Source organism: Castor canadensis, chromosome 7 (assembly GCF_047511655.1).
Source record: "Castor canadensis chromosome 7, mCasCan1.hap1v2, whole genome shotgun sequence".
NCBI classification, from domain to species: Eukaryota; Metazoa; Chordata; class Mammalia; order Rodentia; family Castoridae; genus Castor; species Castor canadensis.
Window position 1 is genome coordinate 43,216,490 of NC_133392.1, and position 21,953 is coordinate 43,238,442.

At 37.0% G+C, this 21,953-nt stretch overlaps 1 protein-coding gene across 4 annotated transcripts in view; it reads right to left on the minus strand.

Annotated features, from left to right (window-relative positions):
• Positions 1-21,953, minus strand: part of A1cf (APOBEC1 complementation factor) — a 78,842-nt gene that overhangs the window by 10,909 nt on the left and 45,980 nt on the right. For 3 of the 4 annotated variants that reach the window (XM_020151901.2, XM_074078867.1, XM_074078866.1), the window contains 6 exons: positions 20,739-20,977; positions 13,997-14,161; positions 10,066-10,163; positions 5,978-6,251; positions 3,614-3,819; positions 559-695 (listed from right to left, as the gene is read on the minus strand). In XM_020151901.2, coding sequence (XP_020007490.1) covers positions 559-695; positions 3,614-3,819; positions 5,978-6,251; positions 10,066-10,163; positions 13,997-14,161; positions 20,739-20,977 — 1,119 coding nt within the window. The remainder of the gene's footprint in view (positions 1-558; positions 696-3,613; positions 3,820-5,977; positions 6,252-10,065; positions 10,164-13,996; positions 14,162-20,738; positions 20,978-21,953) is intronic. The other variant, XM_020151902.2, reaches the window with a different exon arrangement.

Below are 21,953 nucleotides of genomic sequence, written 5' to 3' on the forward strand. Positions count from 1 at the left end.
AACATATACACATGTAGGAATATTTGTGAATTGACCTAGAATATTGGTGATGGAAGATATTCCTGAGGCATATTTATAATTTACTACGTGACTTTTGTAAGGTACATGTAGTTCTTAAAAATATATAAATGCAGTTCTCCAGTAAAATTCAGAAGGTGATATCTATTAACAGAGAGGTCATATTCTATGGTGCAATATTTAAATGAAGGGGCATAGTGTTAAGTATAAAAATGACAACTTCGTATGGTTTAGTCTAACTCTATACAGATAAAAGAATTTGCTATAGTTTTTTGTTTTATTAACTTTTTAATTACTTACTGTTTTTCTCTGGTTGCTTATACTATACAGTCTTCATGGTCAAGATGAAATTTGGGGCTTTTAGATGCTAGTCTCCTAGCTGGCACATGGATCTCTACGTCTTACTTTCATTTGATGACAAGTGTATAGGTAATAGACTTGAGTATTTATATTGCTTAGATGATGATCAAATGCACTTATTCCTCACTCAGATCTTAGCCTAACAATCTCAGTAATTAGGAATTTGGAGAAGTTACGCACATTGCAGGATTCTGGCTGGCCAGCGCAGGAATAGTTACTTTGTATAAGAATAATTGTCTTTGGTCTTGTCCAATGGCAGAATGTAGCTGGTACACTGGCTGTCCCCAGTTATTTTTCTGACAAATTTCTTCTAATATCTACAAGAATAAAAAAACGATTTCTACCTCAAATGTCACATTTGCATTATTTCCTTGGTTTTCAGTTTCTAAACTCTGATTTTCAGAGTTTAAACTAATATGAGAAGGTATAAAGGCCACATGGTTTAATGACACATGAAATTTAAGTTGAACTCAATTTGAACTACATTTAAAATGTTATATCTGTAAGTTCATAAAATTATTTTCACACCATTTATTCTAATGCTTTTAGTTTAGCCCACTAGCTGTAACTTTTTTCTACCAAGAGCTTAATTTTATGATTTTTTAATGTATTTATTTCATTTTTTAAAAAACTGATCCTGTAGCCCTGTGTGGATAGATTTTATCAATTGTTGCCCACAGGCCCTCTGTTTATAATGGTTCAGAGAAGATAACCTAAGAATATGTTCTTTTTTTACTAAAAATATATTCTTATTCCATGACATTTGTCATAGGGTTTTTAAAATTTGTACTACAGTTATTTTTATTTATTTATTTATATTATTGCTGCACTCTTATAGGGTTTTAACCTCACATTTTCCAAAAAAAAAAATTAAAAGCTTTTATGGGCCTAGTATTTATTGATGAGAACTAATAGGTGAGTGTTGACAGTTGTGTTTTAATTTTTTGGCCACACACTTCTGGCTGCGTTTTTATGATCTATTTCTAGCATCGTTTTGCATACTTTTTCTTCTGGATTACTCCAAATGGAATCTTTTCTAAAGGTTCATATTTTCTTCATCCCAAGGCCAATTTTGGTGGTCCAGAGGTCCTGAGGCTCCCTTTACTCAGTGGATTCAGTAAATTGCACAAAACCGGGTGTGTTAATCTGAGAAAGCAACTCTGCAAGAGGACATGATGCCCAGGCCATATCTCTGGAGCTTCTTACCTCATCCACTTCACCACAAATGGCAGGACATTGTCCAGTTTATTAATTTGTAGATTGCTCTTATTTTCTCAATTAATTTTTAAAGAAATCTCTTGTCTTATATCTCTTTGTCTTTGAAGAATCTCCAAGGTTCCTGAGCAATCATGAAGTAGCTTTTATTTATTTATTTTGTGGTACTGGGGTTTGAACTCAGGGTTTCGTGCTTGCTAGGCAGGCATTTTACTACTTGAGCCATGCCTCCAGCCCTTTTGCCCTGGTTATTTTGGTGATAGGGTCTCACTTTTTGCCCAGGTGCACTTGGACCAGCGATCTTGCTCTTTTGGGCTTCCCACAGTTGCTGGGGTGACAGGTGCATGCTACCACGGCCAGCTTACAAAGTAGCTTTTGCTGGCCAATGTTGTGAGCCTGCTTATGCCAGGTGAACAAATGCTAAAAGAGCAGCTGCTATAACTGCTGGAGCCTGGGTGGCATTCCTGCCTCTGCTCTTCTGGTTGGAGCTGTTCAAGGCTCCATCTGTGTTGGGTAGGAGTGGCATGGTCTTCAATTTCTCAACAATAGTTATAACAATTCAGAGACAAATTAAAGAACTTTCACTAGGTGATGGAGATAGCTGCTCCTGACTAATACAAAGTACGACTAATTTCTAACCTGAGTTTAGTGCACAAAGCAGAGACCTTTGCTCACTCTATGGAAGCTCTCAGAACTCTTCTATGGATTTATGCTTTGAAAAATTTATTTTCTTAAAAGATTTCCAGTTATCTCAGTACTTTAAGTTTTTTTATTTTAAGTTTTTGGCCCAAGACTAACTCCATCATGTTCTTTGACTTGATTTCATTATAATTATCTCTTTATGTGTCAGTATTATTCCACTGAATTGCATTATGAAGTTTTTGGTTGTGCATTATTGGGGTTTGAACTCAGGGCCTCACTTTTGCGAGGCAGGTGCTGCCATAAATTTTTCATGGCAAGAATTTTGCTGTATTCATTTTTACCTCTCTAGCACCTAACACAATACATGGTGCAGATTAGAAGGCCAATATATGTTTTTTAAACAAACAAATTTTGTTTATCAGTGTGATATTATTGTTTTTTTTGTTTTTTTGTTTTTGTCTGATTGCTTGGATAGGGTTAGCAGAAAGCATTGATGAACTAATTAGTGTACACATACACAAATACTCAAGTCTGTTTTTAGACAACTATGTTGTCTCCTTGGTCACAAACATAAGGGGTACTTCCTTAAGTTTGGGCTGTACCTTTGGTATGACAGCAGGGAAGTTTCCATGAGAGTACAAACTGTAACTCTAGCTATTCAGCCAGATTTCAGAGATTAGTGTATACTGCACACCAATGGAGAGCAATCTAAGGATTAACATGGATTCTTGTTTTGTTTTATTTTCAAACCTGATATTTAGTTTCCATACTGGAATAACCTTTATAACTTTTAATTTTCCACTAATAAAAACCTCAGTCTTGTGCAGAAACATGGAAATTTAAAGCTGTTAAACAGAAGCAATAAAAACTCACCACAATGCCCAATTATAAGCATTGTAGAAGACTTAATTTGATATGACTGATGGTAACTTACATTTAAAGATCACCTTGATATCATGATGGGAATTCCTCTTAAATACAGTGTTTCCAAGAAAAGGTGTACTAAATGGTCTGTGTAGGGTTTCTTGCCATGATTACCCTTTATTTGCCAACCAACCTGGTTCAAAAGGCATTTATTCTGGACTATGTTCTCTGCCTCATTTTATTTAAGATATTGATAGACAATTCTTAATAGCTTTTAGGTTCTTTGCATTCCAGTGGAAGAATAAAGTTTGAAGCTTTATGAGTCAAAAAAAGAAAGTACCTATAATGGGATAATGGCACTCATTGTTCAGTGCTCTAAGTATATTACTCTGAGTTCATTATCCACTTTATTAACAAAACAATAGCCCAAGAAAGTATCAAATCAAATGATTTGATAATAAATGAACAATGGTCATTGGTTCAACTTAAACTATTCTGGAATGACATTACCTACCTGGGGAGCAAGTTTAATTCCTTGGGGTTTTAAAGTGACAGGATTCATTGGTGTGAGCTCCATTCCAGGTAAGAGGTCATAGAGTTTGTCTTCTCTCTTATCTCCTTTGACCTGGTATCCACGACCCAGGCCTGTGTAGGCCAAATAGCCACGGCCGCCCAGTCCTCTCACTCCCGCAGCCCCTACAGGTACATTCATGTAAATTTCTAGGAATGTAAGAAGGCATTAAACTGAATCAAACCACCAGAAAATCACCCTGAATCTTACTGTAATGGAAAAGTTAGCCCAAGTCATGTTGATTACTATCCTGAAGATGGGTAGAAAACCCAAGGATTCTAGTGTAATGAAACTCAATATAAAGGACCACCATAGGTGAGAGATCATAGGTCGCTCTCTCTCTCTCTTTCTCTCTCATTTAAGCTACCTGTGGGAGAAAATTATTTATGAGTACACAAGCAATTCAAAAATTTTGGTACAGAGAGAAATTTTGCAATTTTTATCTTCAGTTAACCTTTTGTTTTTTGGTACACTAACAAGGATTAAGAATGTGCTTATTATAACATCCTAACATAATATAACTACTTGTATTGCAACCAGTGTTGCATAGAGACTGTCACTGATAAGTAAATCAGAAATGAGTTCTAGCTTCCCTAACTATCCCATCACCAACGACTTACCGGAAATCCAACATTTAGAAAGCACATTTTTAAAACTCACCATCCTCTCTCTTATGTTCTGTCAGTGTGAGGCTTCACTATCAATTGAGTTTCATACATAGATTCCTTTTGATTTTTGGCTTGTCATGTTGCTACTTTAATTTTCTATTGGTAGCACAGAGAGAAAAATTAAACCGATCACCCTTAATCCATGTATATTATTCATTGATTCCTTTCTGGTTATGTTACATATTTTTCCCCTTGTTGAGGATTTTTTTTCCCTCTACATCACAACTGGTTAATTATGCATTTTTATAGATTGGTTAATTATGTATTTTAGCTATATATTAACAATGTTTAAAAGACAATTTATTATCATATAGACATGTTATTTTGAAGGAAATCCTGGTGATTTCTTTTACATTACAAATTTGGCAGGAGTGATTCTATTAAGAATATTGAACTTAACAATGTATGCACGTGTGAATAAATAAGTAAAAAATTAAAAAAAAGAATACTGAATTTTCATGGCTGTTGAAGAATAGAGGATCTGTAACTCAACTCAGTTCTCCTAGAAAATAGGAAAACACAGTAAGATAATTGTTTCCACAGTGATCTGGATGTGCCTCTTTGCTTCTAACTTATACACAAGAATGGATTTAATTACATGTTTTTGTTTTTAATATTACCCAGATTGTTGTCATACTTGGAAAATAGGACTGGAATCCTAATAATAGTAGCCACATTCTAAAACAACCACACTGATGTAGCTATGCGGCAGAGACAAATTAGGTTCTTAGAAATAAAAACTGCATTCCTTATTTTCTACATTTCTTAAAGTAACTGAGCTTAGAAAACTGAGTGCACGCTAGTAATTCTTGTAAGATTCAAACATGAAATATTTATGGTCTGGCATAAATAGTTGGAATTTGTTTAGCTCTCCATATAATAAAATATAAGCTGGGCTAGAGACATGGCTCAAGTGGCAGAGCCTGCTGTGAGGCCCTGAATTCAAATCCCAATATTGCCCCCCCCCAAAATTTGATGGCCGAGCCTGGTGGTACATGCCTGCAATCCTAGCTACATGAGAAGTGAAGGTAGGAGGATCAAGTCCAATGCTGTAAATGGTAAAAACTTGGGACCCTATCTGAAAAACAAACTAAAATGGACTGGAGGATGTGGCTCAACGATTTTGAGGCTAGCCTGGGTTACACAGCAAGACTCTGCCTCATGAAACAACAACAAAAAAGGTAAAAGGCATACTTTTTGGGGGGCAAAGCCCAGATAAGAAACGTCTCATATATCCGTTAGACTAGTACTAATGATAATTTGTGATTTATATGTAAAGATGGTACCACAGAGTCACCATCGAGTACATATATGCCTTAAAATGTTTTTGCTATTTGAGGTAACTGGTTTCCCTTGCAAGTTGGGTAATGAGTCCCAATAGGTTGTAGTCTGTACATATTTTATGGGTCCACACAAAGATCGAATTTGTGTTCTAGTCTCATTTGCACTGTGTTTTGACTAAGTATTTTCAATAACCAGTTGTGATGTGGAAAAAAGATTCCAATGGAGTGAGAGCTATTGATACAATACTTGATTTTAATGAACAAACAGTGGACACATCCAATTTGTCTAAGGCTATTGCACTATAAATCATTTGAAATCCAGGGGTTCCTCTAGGGCAAGAGCTGACTAGTGTTACCTCTGACAGAAGGTGCTCTGATAATGGCCCTGTTGCTGAGGTGTCCTTTACTGGCTGGGAAATGAAGACTGGGAATTGCTGCATAGGCCTGGGGGGCATAGAAGACAGGAGCTCCCAGGTAGGTTGTAGTGGGGTCATAAACATGGCCCAAGGAGTAGGTGTACTCTCCTGGCAGCATGGTGCCCCTTCCACCGGTGCCTCGGGTATACCTAACATAATTGTCCTTGTCCACTGGTTTGGCTAGGGTTACTTCAATGGGAGAGCCATCCAGCACCTGTTGTAGAAAGCAAGGAAAAAGCACACAAGAAGATATTTAGAGAACCCAGGTATGGCTGAGCTGCACATGTCTCTTTCTAAGTGTTAGACTACTCACTGTATATCTCCTCTTTCAATTATTATGTCTTCATTCTTTCATGTTTGTGTACTAGTTGAATTTTCTCTAAATGGTTTTGTAAGTAAATTGCATGACTACAGGTTTGACAATGACATATTGTTCACTGTCCATTGATATACTGTTTAGAGTTTATAATCTAGATGTAATTATTAATGCAGAAAATTATGTACTATTTTCTATCATGTGATATATTTTTAAAATTATATATTTATATAGTAACAAGAAATTTTAGGATCATTATGGGTGAAATGTAAATCCCACTACATTGCATAGAAAATGGAAATAAAGGAACCCAATAAAGAGATAGTATCAATTATTAACATCATGCTTTGGGGCAGCCCAATCAGGTCTTTCCAGCTGACAGGTGGCTAAATGTCTTGCTCATTAAAGCAGCTACACAATAGGTAAGTTATCACTGGGGAAAGAGAGAGGTCTCTGTGGGGCCTTTTTCATGGAAGAGGAATCTGTGAGGCTATTGCTTATCTCCTGTAGGTACCTTTGTGTGGCTCGCTTTTGATCTGCTGAGCAATTGGGAACGATAAACAAGGACAGTGGGGATTGGAGTATGGAGTGGGAGGAGTACTGAGGAGTCCCAAGTCAGGCACCACTTAAAACATGTCTTCAGGAATTACTGCAGTAGTTTTTTCCTGACACAAGTTTCTGAAGTAGGAAACAGCTCCAGGTGTCAAAGATGGCTGCATAGATCTCTATGTGCAACCACCTCTTACAATCCCTTTGCCTACATAAGAAGCTGACGTTTCCCAATGAATTCTGACAGACCGATTGATTTTCTCATTAAAAAGACAAAGTGTTGACTGAAAGCATTTATGGCTTCTTTTGACCACGAATAAGAATATGAGAGTCCACTATTTTATGTAAAGAAAACAATGTATAGTGTTCCCTCCAAAACTCCCTCTCGTAACAACTGAGTGTGCACCTTGTCCATCAATCTCATGAAAGGCTCATTGGGTCCTGGATTACTGCAGTCTTCTGGGCAAAGCTTTTGCCATTTTAGTTAGCTTTGGCAATTTGTCCCTAGAATCACGTACCTACCCTACTTTTTAGTAGTAGGTGCTAGTGTCAAATATGGTAGATGGAACACATTGAGAGATAACCATAATCCAACTGATATTCAACAAGCATATTGATATTGATGTAATTAGAAGAGAGAAACTTGAAATATTGAAAGAAGGGGATGACCTTAGATATTAGGATTCTTTACGTATTTTGTCCTGTTTTGAGGAAAACGAGAGACTCAAATAGGTTTCTGTTTATAGGCACTTCTGTATCAGGACATGTTTTGAATGGAATGATTCTTTATTGCAAAGACAGATTTATCATTATAATAGATTGTTTTCTGTATTCCTCTGCCCTCTCCAATAACACTTTAAAGTCAATATTGCATTTTAGTTATTTAGTTTAGATATTTCAAGAGTTAGGATGGTAACTTTTAAACTCTATATAGCGTAAACCCAGTAAAACTTCTTTCACATTGTAGACATCCACAAATACTTATTGGATAAACAAATAATTATACCCAAAACTCAGCTCTTCACATTTCTCCTCCTGATTCCTTTAGGAGCCTGACTTGTTCTTTCTAGCCCCTATCTCCAGTCAGTTCCTGGCCCTTTGAATTTATTCTCCCATAGTTCAGTATAGAGTTCTCTCCTACATTATATTCCCACTTTAGCTCAATCACTTGTTTTGTGCCATTTTGGTGAATACAACAGCTTCATAACTAGTTCCTATTACCTCCCTCTCTTTACTGAATAAAGTTCTTACTAGGTTAATTTCCCTTAATCAGAAATATTATTAATACCTTTCTAAAAACTTCCAAGTCTCACCTTGTCTAATAAATTAAAGATAAATATCCATATGCATTCTGAGATGCCTTCATAGGTCCTAGAAATTTTTTTATTTTCTCATGCCACATTTTATTTACATATAATAAATACTTAGAATATATTTGATAATATTAAATATATTACATATATTGCCATAGAAATATCTAGTTGCAAAAATTGGGACTAATTACTTTTCACTGTAATTGTCCCAATGTAGTTGTTTGGCCTTTAATTTATGATTGCTGTGCCTTTTTAGCAATCATCATGTGTACTCAGGAATGTTTCCACACAGAGAAAAGCTCACTTACAAGTTGTTTTCAAAGTAATAACATTTTTATGATACTAAATGTATTGATCAATGAAGAAGAAAAAATGCTTTGTTTCATAAGCACATATTTAAATATGAATTAGATTTTCCTTTGCAGTTTTCTCTTTATGTTTCAGAGTCAGTATTTTTTTCCCCCGGGACTCAAATATTTTGAATTCCCTCCCAAGGAGTGCTTAATGGCTCAGACTTCACTGTGTCTGAACGATCTGGGCTGTGAGGTTCTGTCTTGGCCATACAAATCTACCTTCATCAATCTCCAGCCTGCCCTCTGCTCTGGGAGGTGACTACATTGGCTCTTCTTTAGGATTCCTGGGCCTTCTGCATTATAGTTGGATTTGGCCAATGAGGAGCCCTGACAGGAGGCTAGAGAGGCAACATCAGATACTTTCAGAGTGATATGTTTGTAGACCATTGTTCCTTTCCAAGGGGCCTGCTCTCCATAATTCTGCCCTTTCAGAATTTTTGTTCATTCTCTAGGCTCTTGTACCTCTGACTCTAGAAAACTTGAGCCCCAGGTGCCTTTGATATCTCTTTTGATTTCCCTACTCCCCACTCATACTTCTGTAATTAATTCTTTTGCCATCTGCTTTTTTGTTGAGATCCTGGCTCATGTAAACTCAATGGATAAACAACCCTATGTGCAATATGCTCTAACTCAATTTACTGCTCTCCAATTGTGTCTTGTTCTGCCCCAATTCTCTGCCTCTAAGACTGACTCTCCTGCCCATATTTTGTCTTTTCGATTTAAACTCAATTTTCATGATTTCTCTTGCATCTTATCTTCTCATATCCATGATGATTTTCTGATTCTTAATAACCCACTTCTTCCTTTGAACTTTCTTACTACTTTTTATCTTTTAATGATGCTTATCTGTCTGTGCTTTATATAAGTATTTGTGTACTTATCTTATTCTTTAGGCAGACTCTTAGCTTTTTGACAGGTTTGATTCTTTTGGCATCCCAAACACTGTTAGCAGATATGTGATTTACAGAAGGTTTTTAATGTTTGTTGGATTGACATAAATATATTGGTTTCTGTAGAAAAATCAATAATAAGGATACTGAAATTTGTTTTCCTCTGGACCTTACTGTTGGCAAGGTGAGAAATTCTAAGCCTTCTACAGGTGGAAGGTCAAACTCTGAGGACAGAATGACAACTTTTCTGACCACTAAAGTGGTATACTACCAACTGCAGTAATGACAGAATAATGAGACTGGGGAAAAAGAAACACCTTGAAGTAATCTGTTCCAATCTCTTCTTCTTAAGAAAATTGAGGGCCAGTGACTTTTCCAAGTCAGATCCATAGAGGTATGGTTGGATGGGTTAGCCATATGTGCCTTCTCCATTGCATTTCCCATCATTTTGTGTGTGTGTGTGTGTGTGTGTGTGCATCTTAGGATTGCAGCAGTAATGTCACAGATGTGGAATGTTAGAATTGAGATGATTTGCAGGACTTCCTTTTGGATAGAATGTCCACACTTGGCTAGAACCTGTACGTGTCTTTTCTTTCTCCTACATTACCTTCCCATTTAAAGCTTTCATAGCTGCAACTGCATCTTCTCGGTTACTGAAGTGCACGAAAGCATAGTCTCGGATTTTCTTCACCCTTTCCACAGCACCTGTAAACAAAGTAGCCCCATTAGCAAACTTGAGATAGTGTTGAAAATCATGCAGTTAGCTTCCAAGAGTGTCAGTAAAGATGTTATCAACATTCTTTTGCATGTCCAGGTTTAAATTTTATATATTCAACAGAAGATTTGGTTTGAATTTTCAGATAATACTTACAGTCTGATCATAATTGGTTACAAATTTTTGTTTTCTATTTCATAGATTGTAAGATCTTTAAGGGTAGAAATGGCAAAATATTGAATTAAGTTTAATTCAATTATTGGACATTTTGTAAATATATATTTAGCTTGTTTCTTTTTTATTCTTTTCGAGACACGGTTTCATTATGTAACCTAGGCTTGCCTCAAATTCAAGATCCTCCTTCCTCAGCCTCCTGAGTGCTAGGATTTCAGGCATGAAATCATACCACCATGTCTAGCTTCTTTTGTTTGTATAAAAGAATTTTAGAACTAGGGGAGACTTTAGACAAGATTTAGTTTAATTTTATTTAATCAATTTAGCTTTGATTTACCTGTTTTCACTTAAATATCAGGAGGCTATGATTCTCACAAGATGAGATTCATACGTCATACAGCTAGGATCTAGACTCAGATGTCCTATCTCCATCTTCATGTAATACTTTTTTTTAGTTTTTTCAAAAAAATTATTATTGTTGTGTTGGGGATACATTGTGACATTTAGAAAAGTCCTTACAATATATTATAGTTGAATTCACCCCCTCCATCATTCTCCTTTAAGCCCTCCCCATTTTTAATATTCTTTAAATTAAAAAAATAGAGTTGCTTCTGAAAGAACACCTGAGATCCAAGCTCATTTCCTCCCATGCTAAGTTGGAAATAATGTACATATTGACTAGTTCTACTTTGAGAAATGTTTCATACAGAAATATTTGCATATAGGTGTATGCATTGTGCATAACCATTGAAATAGTAAAAAAAATAACAACTTAATCTTCATTTTTATAGGAATGATTAGGTCTGGTATATTTACCAACACCAAGGAGAACAGAGTAGATCTACAGATAATTATATGGAAGAATAAACTGATTGTTTAGTTTGAAAAGTTACAAAATAAAAACTTTAAGATTATAGCATTTATGTTTTAAAAATGCCAACTCATATACATGTGGCCACAAATTTAAATACACTCACACATGAAGACAGCTAGAAAGATGAGGGGAAGAACTTCATGAACGGAGAGAAGAGGTAAGAGAATGAAGAGATTTTCACATTTATTTAAAAAATTTTAGTACTTTTACAAATATTTGCCAAGTCTGTTGTAAAAAACCACAAACTAACTTAGCTTATCATTATGTAGGGAACTGTTGTACGTGATAGTAACATGTAAAAAAAGAAACTTTTGCCAAGATGGTAAATGCTGTCTTTTAAAAATATTGTTTCTTACTCAATTTTCTTGGAGTGCAGGTAAAATAAAAACTTGTTCAACCATCAGCTGAGCATGTCAGTTATCCTCTGTTAGTGTACACTAATTTAGGTGTCTCCTAAGAGGCCACATTTTCTTCTCTTATCCACCCCTTATGCCAGGCAAAAATAAGAAGAGGAGAAAGTCCTTTCCCTTTCAAAGTTCAGTTATCCTCTCAGACTCAAGGTCACAAAGGCAATTAGAGTTTCTAGTCTGCTGCATGGTTCAATGACTAGGAATTACCTTCCTTTGAAATAATGGTAGACCTGCAATCTAAGCAAAATTTTAAAGCATTGTGATAGTTCTCTTTTTTCTCCCCTTAACATTAAGCCCTTAACTTCTTATGACAGTGGTTATATACAGCAAAATTGTCTGACTGAGAAAATAAATAAAGGTAAGTGAGATTATGAAGCATGGGACATATAATTAACTGAACTTCCAATGCAATCTCTTTATTTCCTTCAGTGATAAGTGGGGTGTTGACTGTGGCTCAACTCCATGGCTTGTCTTGGTAATTGTGAAGCAGTAGGTCAGCCAAGATGACCCTCACCTTTCCAGTCTGTATTTCAGTATCATTCTCTACCTCCCCTGCTCTATTAGCTCTCTAAGAATGGGGATCTGCTTCAGGGGCATGTTGGGTACAATATTTACCCAATTCCTATCTAGTACCAGAGGCCATTCAACAAATACGCATGGAATGAGGGAACAATATCACTCAATTCATACTCCAACTGCCGTCATCCACATTTGTTGCGTGGTATTTCAGATGATGACAGATTTAGGTGTTTCTGAAATCCTACTTTCTGATATTGAAATCACTCTGCATTATTGAGTGATAATGTTCAGATACACCTGCTTTTTAAAACTCGATGTGTGAAAATTTATCCTCATGAGACAGACAAGTTAGGCAGTAAGAGCTTGTGTAATAAGAGCTGGCATTCTCTCCTGCAGTGTTTACCACAGGGCTATGTGGTACAGGAGTTTGTCTATTGTCTGTTGACTGATTATCATTTGACTGAGAGTGAGGACACAGAATGTCAGTAGTCATAACTGTGGATCAACAGTCAGCAAAGAAGAAAAATATCTTCTCAAATTACAGTACAAGAAAATGGAAAAACATTTCAAACTTAAAGTATAGCCTTTTGACAAGTAGCCTCAGTTTCCCCTGGGAACTTGATAGGAATGCAAATTCATGAGCCCAGCCCAGATGAGACAAGCCATCTGTATTTTAACAAGCCCTCCTGGTGATATATAATGCTGCTAAACTGTTGTAAGAAAATCAGATTTTGTAGAGTGAAATATAGCAGATGCCCTGAGACTACAGTTATGGCCCTTGTTTCTATTTTGGTTGTCATTTGTTTATCTGAATGCCAATATAATATTTTCTAGACTAATTAGGGTTAAAATGATACATGGTCAAATAGCATGTTAGAAGACTAATGACTCTAGTTTCCATAATAAAGAAACCACTTAGTTTTGCAGTCTGGTGTTTACAAGATTATTTGACTAGAGACCCTTTTATCAGTAACATCTATTAATGGTTTGTAAAGTTGATATTCTGAATTGGTTTGGGGAAATTCTTACTTTGACATTGTTTCTGGAAATGCTTTACCTGTATCAATGTTGGATCACTAAAAGAGGTACAGTCAATCTTACAGCTTGGAATTGACACTAAAAAGTATTGACAGATGAATAAGACTAATTCTCCCCTTCTACCTTACCTCTGTTCCTTTCCCTCTTCACCCAAATAAATTTCTTAGGATTAATTGTCACCTCTCTACTTGTGTGCCTAAAGTCACAAGTATATTGCATTAGATCAATAGTTTTCATATGGGGGCAATTTTGTCCACCCTTAGGGTACATTAGGAAATGTTGAGATACTTTTGGTCTTACATCTTGGAAGTTGCTACTGGTATCTACTGGGAAAGACCCTTGGGTTCTGGTGAATATCCAAAAGTTTACTGGATGGATCCCAGTCACCAAGAATGATCTGTTTTCAAATGCCAAATAGTGCTGAGATGGAGAAACCCTGCCTTAGACCTAAATAGCCAAAAGTTCATTAACACAGTAAACATTTAGTGAATGTTTACTGTACACAGGAACTGTGGGTCTGAGGACTAAGAGATGATAAGAAGAAAAACAATTCATGGTATTTGTAGTTCAGTAAAGGAAATATACATCCATTAAATAATCACACAGATAAATGTAAAATTATAATGTTAAATGTTGTAGGACCATACATCCTTATTTTCTAATCCAAAGATGGGAAAATAGTTTGAGTAGTCTGCATCAAATTAGGAAAAGGAGCTAAATAAAAGTTATTCTTTCTAGAGTTATGGAAAGTCACCAGAAGCTTAAGTGTTTTGGAAGTATGCTATGAAAAAGTAATCTTATGCCCTACCTGGCTTAATGTTGTTGAATTCCTTTTCAATCATCTCTTCAGAGGTAGACAGCATGAGATTTCGTACATACAGGATTTTCACTGAAGACATTGTGTCCTCATCAACTTCTACTTCTGGCTCTGCCCAGTCTACTGCAATAGGATGTCCCCATAACTGAATTCTTCCTGTTGACAATGATCGTGAGAATTATTAATTATTTAGAAATTACCTCTGTTCATACTTATGGTCTTTTAAATTTAACTGACCCTTAACATCTTGAATGAGTAATACTGTTAAGAGAGGTTATTATTGATTTTAAGATATGCAAATAAATATAAGAGATGGCTAGAAGGGAGTTCTGTGTGACTAGTGGCTTATTATAGTGATTGAGTATGAAGGGAAGTAGGATGTGGTTTGAAATGGACCAGAAATGAGGCAGCAGTGGGCATGTTTGGTTCTTAGGCAGAGCTTATAAGGTGAATTTAGCCAAAGAGGAGAAAGACAAAGAGTGGATTTAAGACTCAGACACAGTGTCCATGTGTTATAATGTTCCATGAAACATTATGAAAGTCACTAGGACATGTGTCAGCTGCCTTTGAATCTGTGTTGTTATAGTAGCCAGGCATTACCCCTGAGATGTACAAAAATGGTCCTTGGGCAAGGGTTGGTTGGGTTCAGGCATCCCTAGTTTGTTCTCTGCCCCTCACACTTGATCAAGACTCAGACTAACTGTTTTCTGTCCTAATCCTCTGTCAGAAAATGAGTAATCTGGAAATGTCACAATGGAAGAATATATAATGGGAAATTCAGCACCTCTTAAAAGCGTAGTTGTTATGCAAGACTGCATATATTTTTATATTCCTACAGTTACAATTTATTGAGTGTTTTGCACTGTACTATATGTTTCCCAAGTGCTTCCTGAGTTCATTTTCACAGTAACTTTGTGAAGAAGAGAATGATTCCCAGTTTTACAGGGGAGGAAATGAACTTAAGAAAGGGTAGCATGTCCATACCTAGTTCCCTTTGCCACCTCTCTGCTTTGTATTTTTGTGATTCAGCTTCTGTACCCCTGTGAGGTTCAGATTCATGTTGAAATAGTGAGAAGAGGGTGAGAGTCAACTCGAGTTCTAAATTTTATGGTAAACCTAGTTTTTGTTTTTTCTTTTAATTAATTGTGAGCAAGGTAAGCAACACAAAGCTTGAGACAAAGTCAGGAATTTTCAGTATTGGTAAGGATTTTTTTGTTAAATTATTACATATGGGAAGCAAGTTTTTTTTTTAATTACCAAAATGCATCTTTTATCCTTGAAAAGCAATCATGATCTTTGCCAAATATGCTAAGAACACCCAGTGTAGAAAGGATAGTTTCTTCAATAAATGGTGCTGGAAAAATCAGGTACCCATATACAGAATAATGAAATTAGTCCCTTATCTCACACTATATAAAAATCAAATCAAATGGACTCATGAATTAAATATAAGAACTGAAAACGTAAAAACTACTAGAAGAAAACACAGGGGAAAAGTTTCTTGATGTTGGTTTGGGCAATAGGTTTTTAGGAGACAGCTCCAAAATATACAGGCAGAAAAGCGAAAAGAGACAAGTGAAATTGCATGAAATTACAAAGCTCTGAATGTCAAAGGAAACAATCAATGGAGTGAAGAGACAACCTAGGGAAAGGGAAAAATATTTGTAAACCATACATTTGATATGAGGTTAATATCCAAAATATTTAATGAACTCAAGTAACTTGAGTGCAAGAAAACAAACAACCCAATTAAAAAATGGGCAAACGACTTAAATAGACATTTCTTAAAAGAAGGCATACAACTAGGCATGTGGTGCATGCTTGTAATTCCAATTACTCTGGAAGCAGAGCCAGGAAAATCCTGAGTTCAAGACCAGCCTGGACAAAGGTAGTGGCTAGACCCTATCTCAAAAAGAAAATAAAAACAAAAGAGCTGTGGGCATGGTTCAAGTGGCAAGAGGTATATTTAAAAAATGCTCAAAATCATTAGCATTTAATTTGCATTTGGAAATACAAATTAAAACTACAGTTGATATTACTTCATACTGGGTAGAATGGCTGCTATCAAAAGGACAGAAGTTAAGTGTTAGCAAGGTTATGGAGGAAAGAGAACACTTGTGCACTATTGGTAGGAGTACAAATGGTAGAGACATTATGAAAGTGATGTGGATGTTTGAAATGGAACTACCATATGACCCAGCAGTCCTGCTACTGGATATATATCCAAAGAAAATGAAATAAGTTGGTCGAAGAGACATTTGCACTCCCATGATCATTGCAGCATCATTCACAGTAGACAAATATGGAATTAGCATAAGAATCCATCAGTAGATAAATGGATAAAGAAAATGTCAGCATTTTGGTCGCTTGAAATCAGCTACACTGGGTATGTTAAATACAAATCAGTGCTTTTGCTTTTCTTCTGGGAGCTGGCTATTAAAGATTTAAGATGCTCATTACTGATACTTGGACTCTCCTTCCCACTATTGCTATAAATGGGCTGGGCCTCAGGATTTTTAGAAGACCCCAAGTTAATTCTGATGTATAGCTAAGGCTGGGTAATTCTGCTCTTGCTTTTGTTTTTGCAGCCTGGGACCACTGCAAATAGCACATGGGCCTGAAGGCTGCATAAAGCTAGAGGGAGGGGAACAGAACGAGAGGAGGCATGAGAAACAGTGATTTCTACAAACATTGCTGTGAAGGGTTCTGGTGGAAGTTATGTGGCAGAGAGATTTGAGAACATGGGCTTTGAAGTCAGACAAGTTCAAATATTGGAACAATGATCTTGGCTAGAAAACATATCCTTTCTAGGCACCAATTTCCTCGTCAGTAAAATTGGATAATAAAAGTACCTGCCATTGTGAATACAAAAGAAGATGATGCAAGGTAAAGGACTTACTTTATCCCTTTTACAGGATGATTGACAATACACATTCCTTTACATTTTTTTCTGTCTATATTCTTATGCATATTGTTTCCTCAGACTAAGCACTCTTTGAGTCAATGGTTAGGTATTGTTTTATCTTTAGAATCTCCCATGTCATTTAGAAGATAGCATTATATGTTGTATATGCTTATAAATGTTTGCCTACTGTGTGGTTACTTAGGTGTTTCTACTTTTGTTTTGTTTTTGGTACTTGGGTTTGAACTCATGGTCTCACACTTGCTAGGCAGGCACTTTACCACTTGAGCCATGTCTCCAGTCCTAGGTGTTCCTATTTACGACCTGTGCAAGTGAATGAGCAGTTATCATTAGCTCATAGATTTAGAAGTAGATCACAAAATTTGGCTGCACAGTGGAACCATCTGGAAAACTTAAAACACCAGTGCTCCAACTGGACACAGCTGTGAAGCAAATTCATTTACTGGAGGTTGATATGGGTTCTGGTATTGTTTGGAAACATCCTCAGGGAATTCTACTATTCAACCCAGGATGGACAGTGGTTGACTTAGATCACAAGTTTTCAAATATGTGGTCCCTAAAGAAGTAGCATCCTAGGAATTTATAGTTGTAAATTATCCAGCCCCAGACCAAACTCACTGAATCAGGAACTCTAATGGTGGGGCCCAGCACTCGGTGTTTTACAAGCCCTCCAGATGATGCTGATGCAGCCTGAAGCTAGAATCTGCTGAAGCTTTCTTTTCAGAGCATCCTTAGAATGCCTTAGTCTCTGGGATGGATACAAGTTTGTCTCATATTCAGCTCAACAAAAACAAGATTTGTTACCAGAGAACTGCCACTGTTAAGAGAGGAGGTAATGTGGCTGGAGAGCAATGACAGCCCTATTTTAGATAGCAATTTTCTCTCTATCTTCAAGTCTGGATCAATTGAGAAAAAAATTCTTGTGGGCCTTGTTTACCATTTTTCTTTAAATGTCTCCTTCTTCAAAACTAGCCTTTCTGGAGGATTGCCAATTACTGAAATCCTCTGTTGCTGAGTCTACAGCGGAGCGATAGCGTGATCCAAATGGGTAATAGATTGTGTTCTGAGTTCTCATTAGAAGTGAAACAGTTTTCTCTGGCTGACTCAGTCTCCATGGTGCCTCATCTTTTTACTTTGCTGATGAGGCAGTTTGACTGAAATCCAGATGAGTGAACTCCAATTGAGGCCAGCTCAAAGGACCACAGGTAAGGGGGTTTGTACTGCATCATGATGAATTTGGGCAGTGAATGGGGAGAGTGAAGTAGCCTCTGTGTTGCTTGATCCTGGGAGTGGAATCCATAGGGAAAAATCAGGACCTTAGATGGAAGCCTAACGAAGTGCTTGAGAATCTCTGAAGCTCAGATGCTCAGCCCTACCCGACCCTAGAAAGCTCAGCTACCATGTAGACAAAATGCAGCTATCCTTAAAGAGACCAGGAAGCGTTACGGAGATTTGTACAGTCTAGGAGCAATGATGATTTGGATCCTGAACGTTGTCTTTCACTCGTTTAGGTCTCTCTTTCACTGTCACCCTCCCTGGCCCCTCAAATCATTTACGTCTATTTTTACACATAGTGAATGCCTGCCTGCTTAGGCAAGGAAAGCGATTAATATGGGCTGGAATAGTGATAGTGGTTTTCTTAAGATGTTGGCTAAGCAGGTAGAGGATACAGCGTTGGAAATAAAGGAGACAAGCCTGGCATGGTGGGGTATGTCTCTAGTCCCAGCATTTGGGAGGTGGAAGAGTATCACTAATTTGAAGCCAGACTGCATAGTGAGTTCAAAGCCAGCCAAAACTGCATAGCAAGACCCTGTGTCAAAAAAACAAAAACCAACAAACCCAGGCCTGGGGATGTAGCTTAGTGGTAGAACACTTGCCTAGCATGTGCAAGGTCCTGGGCTCAATCCCCAATACTGCAAAAATAAGAGAGATAGAAATGAGCATACTGTGTAGTGGTGTCTGGGACATTGAGAAGTCTGTTCTGATAGAAAGGAGAGGTTTTTTTGAGAAATAAAAATGCTATAAAGAACTGAGGACATAAATGAAGGACCTTGAATCACAGACTCAGAGATCTAGTCTTTATATACAGCAAATAGTTGGTGAATATTTTTGAAATGACAGGTTAGTGACACTTTTCAACCTATTAGTAAAGATTGAATATCTATTTTTTTGAAGAACTTGTCGAAAGGATGATAGGATATTTTGAAAACTTTAATCTGGCAGTAATGTTCAGGATGGAGTAGGCAGAAGGTGGAGTGCACCAAAGATAGCAGAGGTGGGAGTATAATTAGAGACTTTGAAAAAAAAATGAGCAAAGGTGGAGAATGTATGTGTTTAGACAACAATGGTAGCCTGAGAACAGGATGAATACAAGGAACTTTTCAGCTAGTTTGAACTCAGGGCCTTGTACTTGCCAGACAGGCATTCTACCACTCGAGTCACACCCCCAGCCTACAAAGGACTTTTCAGTGGCAGAAAGCTTGGTGTTTTAAAAGACATTAGGTAGCAAAATATTAAGTCCAGATCACCAAGAGACAAGGGATACTCCATATCTATGGATTCAGATCACTTGATCATTGGTTATTGAAGAATGAAGTAGTGAGAGAAAACTACATTAAAGTTATCTACCTCACTAATAGATTCAAAAATTTTTGGAGCTCTCTCATATTTTTTTTCACCTTAAGCTGCCTTCATGAAATAATCTTTTCCAAGCTTGGAGCTATCTTTCAATTGTAAAAAATTTTATAGGGCTAATCCTACTATTGGTTTGTTTTGTTTTCAAGAATGTGTACAAGATTGGGGATGTAGCTCAGTGGCAGAGCACATGTCTAGTATGAGCAAGGCCCTGGGCTTAATAATCAGCACCACAGAAAAAAATGTACAAGAACAATATAAATATAGATGTTTTTGTTGTTGTATTGTTCTTGATTCTGGTGGTTTTCCCACAGTTTTCATGAGAAAAGTTGATTCTAATGTGTTCAATCTGTGATTCTTCCTTTTCTTTGTGAGATGATTTCACTCTATTGCCCAGGCTGCCTCAGTTTACTGAGTGTTGGGATTATAGATGCACACCAGCATGCTTGGCTAATCTGTTATTTTGAAATTCTCTTACTTCAGTGTGAATTCATGTTAATACTGGACTTTGTGTAAGTTTTACTGAATATTTTGAATGAGCTGAGGACCTCAAAATAATTTTTCCTAAATTGATCTGCTGAAGCAGTATCTTGCTGGAGTCTTTTAAATTTAGGAATTGGTAATTTTTGCCTACACTGGACCCACCCTGTGGTTGGAGCACCTAGCACAGATTCCTTTCTAAGAACCTTTAGTTCTCTTCCTTCAAATTAGACAGAAACTGTTAGACATTAGGGAGTCATAGTAAAATGACTTAATTGTCATTGGGGTAATGTTTCACTTACAGATTTATTGTATCTACATTATAATGGATAATATGCCCTATTTCTAGCAAACCTGAAAACATAATTTACATACAAAAATAACTATGAGTGATATAGTTAATTTTTAATTTAATCACTTTAAGGATTCACTAGAGGCTTGCTATAGTAAACTTCTGGATTTCTCTAGTGCATGGAAATGAGACACAATGCACAGAATGGCTAACTTTTTCCAAACCTGGTTTATGAGAACTTCAGGGAACTGAACCAACTATGGGATAAGTAAGGTAGATAAGATTAAAAAAAAACATAACTGAAGACATATGGGGAAAAGCACTTGTTTTCTTTCTAAGAGTGCAGCAACCTGAGGTAGGCAGGCTGGAGTGGAGAAGTCTGGTCTTGGGGAGAGGTTGCTAACCTGGTAGCAGTTTCCTCCTGGCCATGGCAGCTGCCCGATGACTCTCATACTCTACAAAGGCAAAGCCTCGGTTTTTGGTTTTATCTGCAGCACTTGGATAGACGATGACATCAGCAACTCCTTCTGTGACCTTTTTCATCTCTGATAAGATTTCTTCTCTCTTTTTAGTTTTGGGGATTCCCCCAACAAACAATCGGCAGTTGTCCACGCTGGCACAGACTCCTAAGAGACGCCCATTTCTGTGAAAAGAGCAGACATTTTTATTGGTGAAAACCTTCACCTGATCTTAGTACAAAGGTCAAGAAGTGAAATTGGTGAGACTCTGTATGATTAAAGTTTATGACAGAAGTTGAAAATGTATGTTCCTGGGTCAGAGAAGGCCTCCAGATTGGTGTATGGTGGGGCGCATTTGGCCTTTATTGTGTGTAAACCATTTGTGGAAGAGTTTGGCTTCTTTTGAGAAATCAGAAGAGTGTCAGTACAAGCTCTACATTTTTAATGGGAAAAAATGATGCAAAGCTGAGTAGTATCAGCTCTCTTTAGTTGAGATGTGTAGGTTTACCAGATGTCCATCCTCATTACTTCCTGATGTACCCCTTTCACTGAGGCTGCTGTACCTGGCCCATGTTCCTCATGTCAGTTCCCTGACTCTGTGGGCATTTGGGTTTTTCAGCCCTTCACGATCCATTTCTTTTCTGGCCAAAGAGAGAAGCTTTTCTGACATGATTGCTTTTAAAAATGGCCCCTTATGGTACAGTAGGTTTTCATATTTTGTCTTATTTGACCCATACAAAGGAGCATGTAAAATAAACATGATAGACGTTATTTCCGTTTTATTACTGAAGAACTTGAGACTCAAAGAAATTAAGTGATTTTTCTTAGGATTTTATAGATTCTAAGGGATGAAACTGGCCTCTGACCTCACTCCCTGTTTCTTCCCCTGTGCGGAGTTGCTTGTTAGCAAGGTGTGTGTATGCGGGGGAGGGGGTGCCTTCATTGGCAGAGGATAGATGGACTAAATTATTCTAGACCACACTTGGCAACATGTGTCAAAAGTCTTAAGTGTGCAGATGTTTGACTAAATGATGCTCTGTCTGGTAATATGCCTTTAGTAAGATGAGGTGAATATCAAGCTTTATGTATAAAAATAGTCATTGCATTTAAAGTTGTCCCCAAAATGGAAATGAGCAGAGCTTCACAATAAGGAACTAGTTT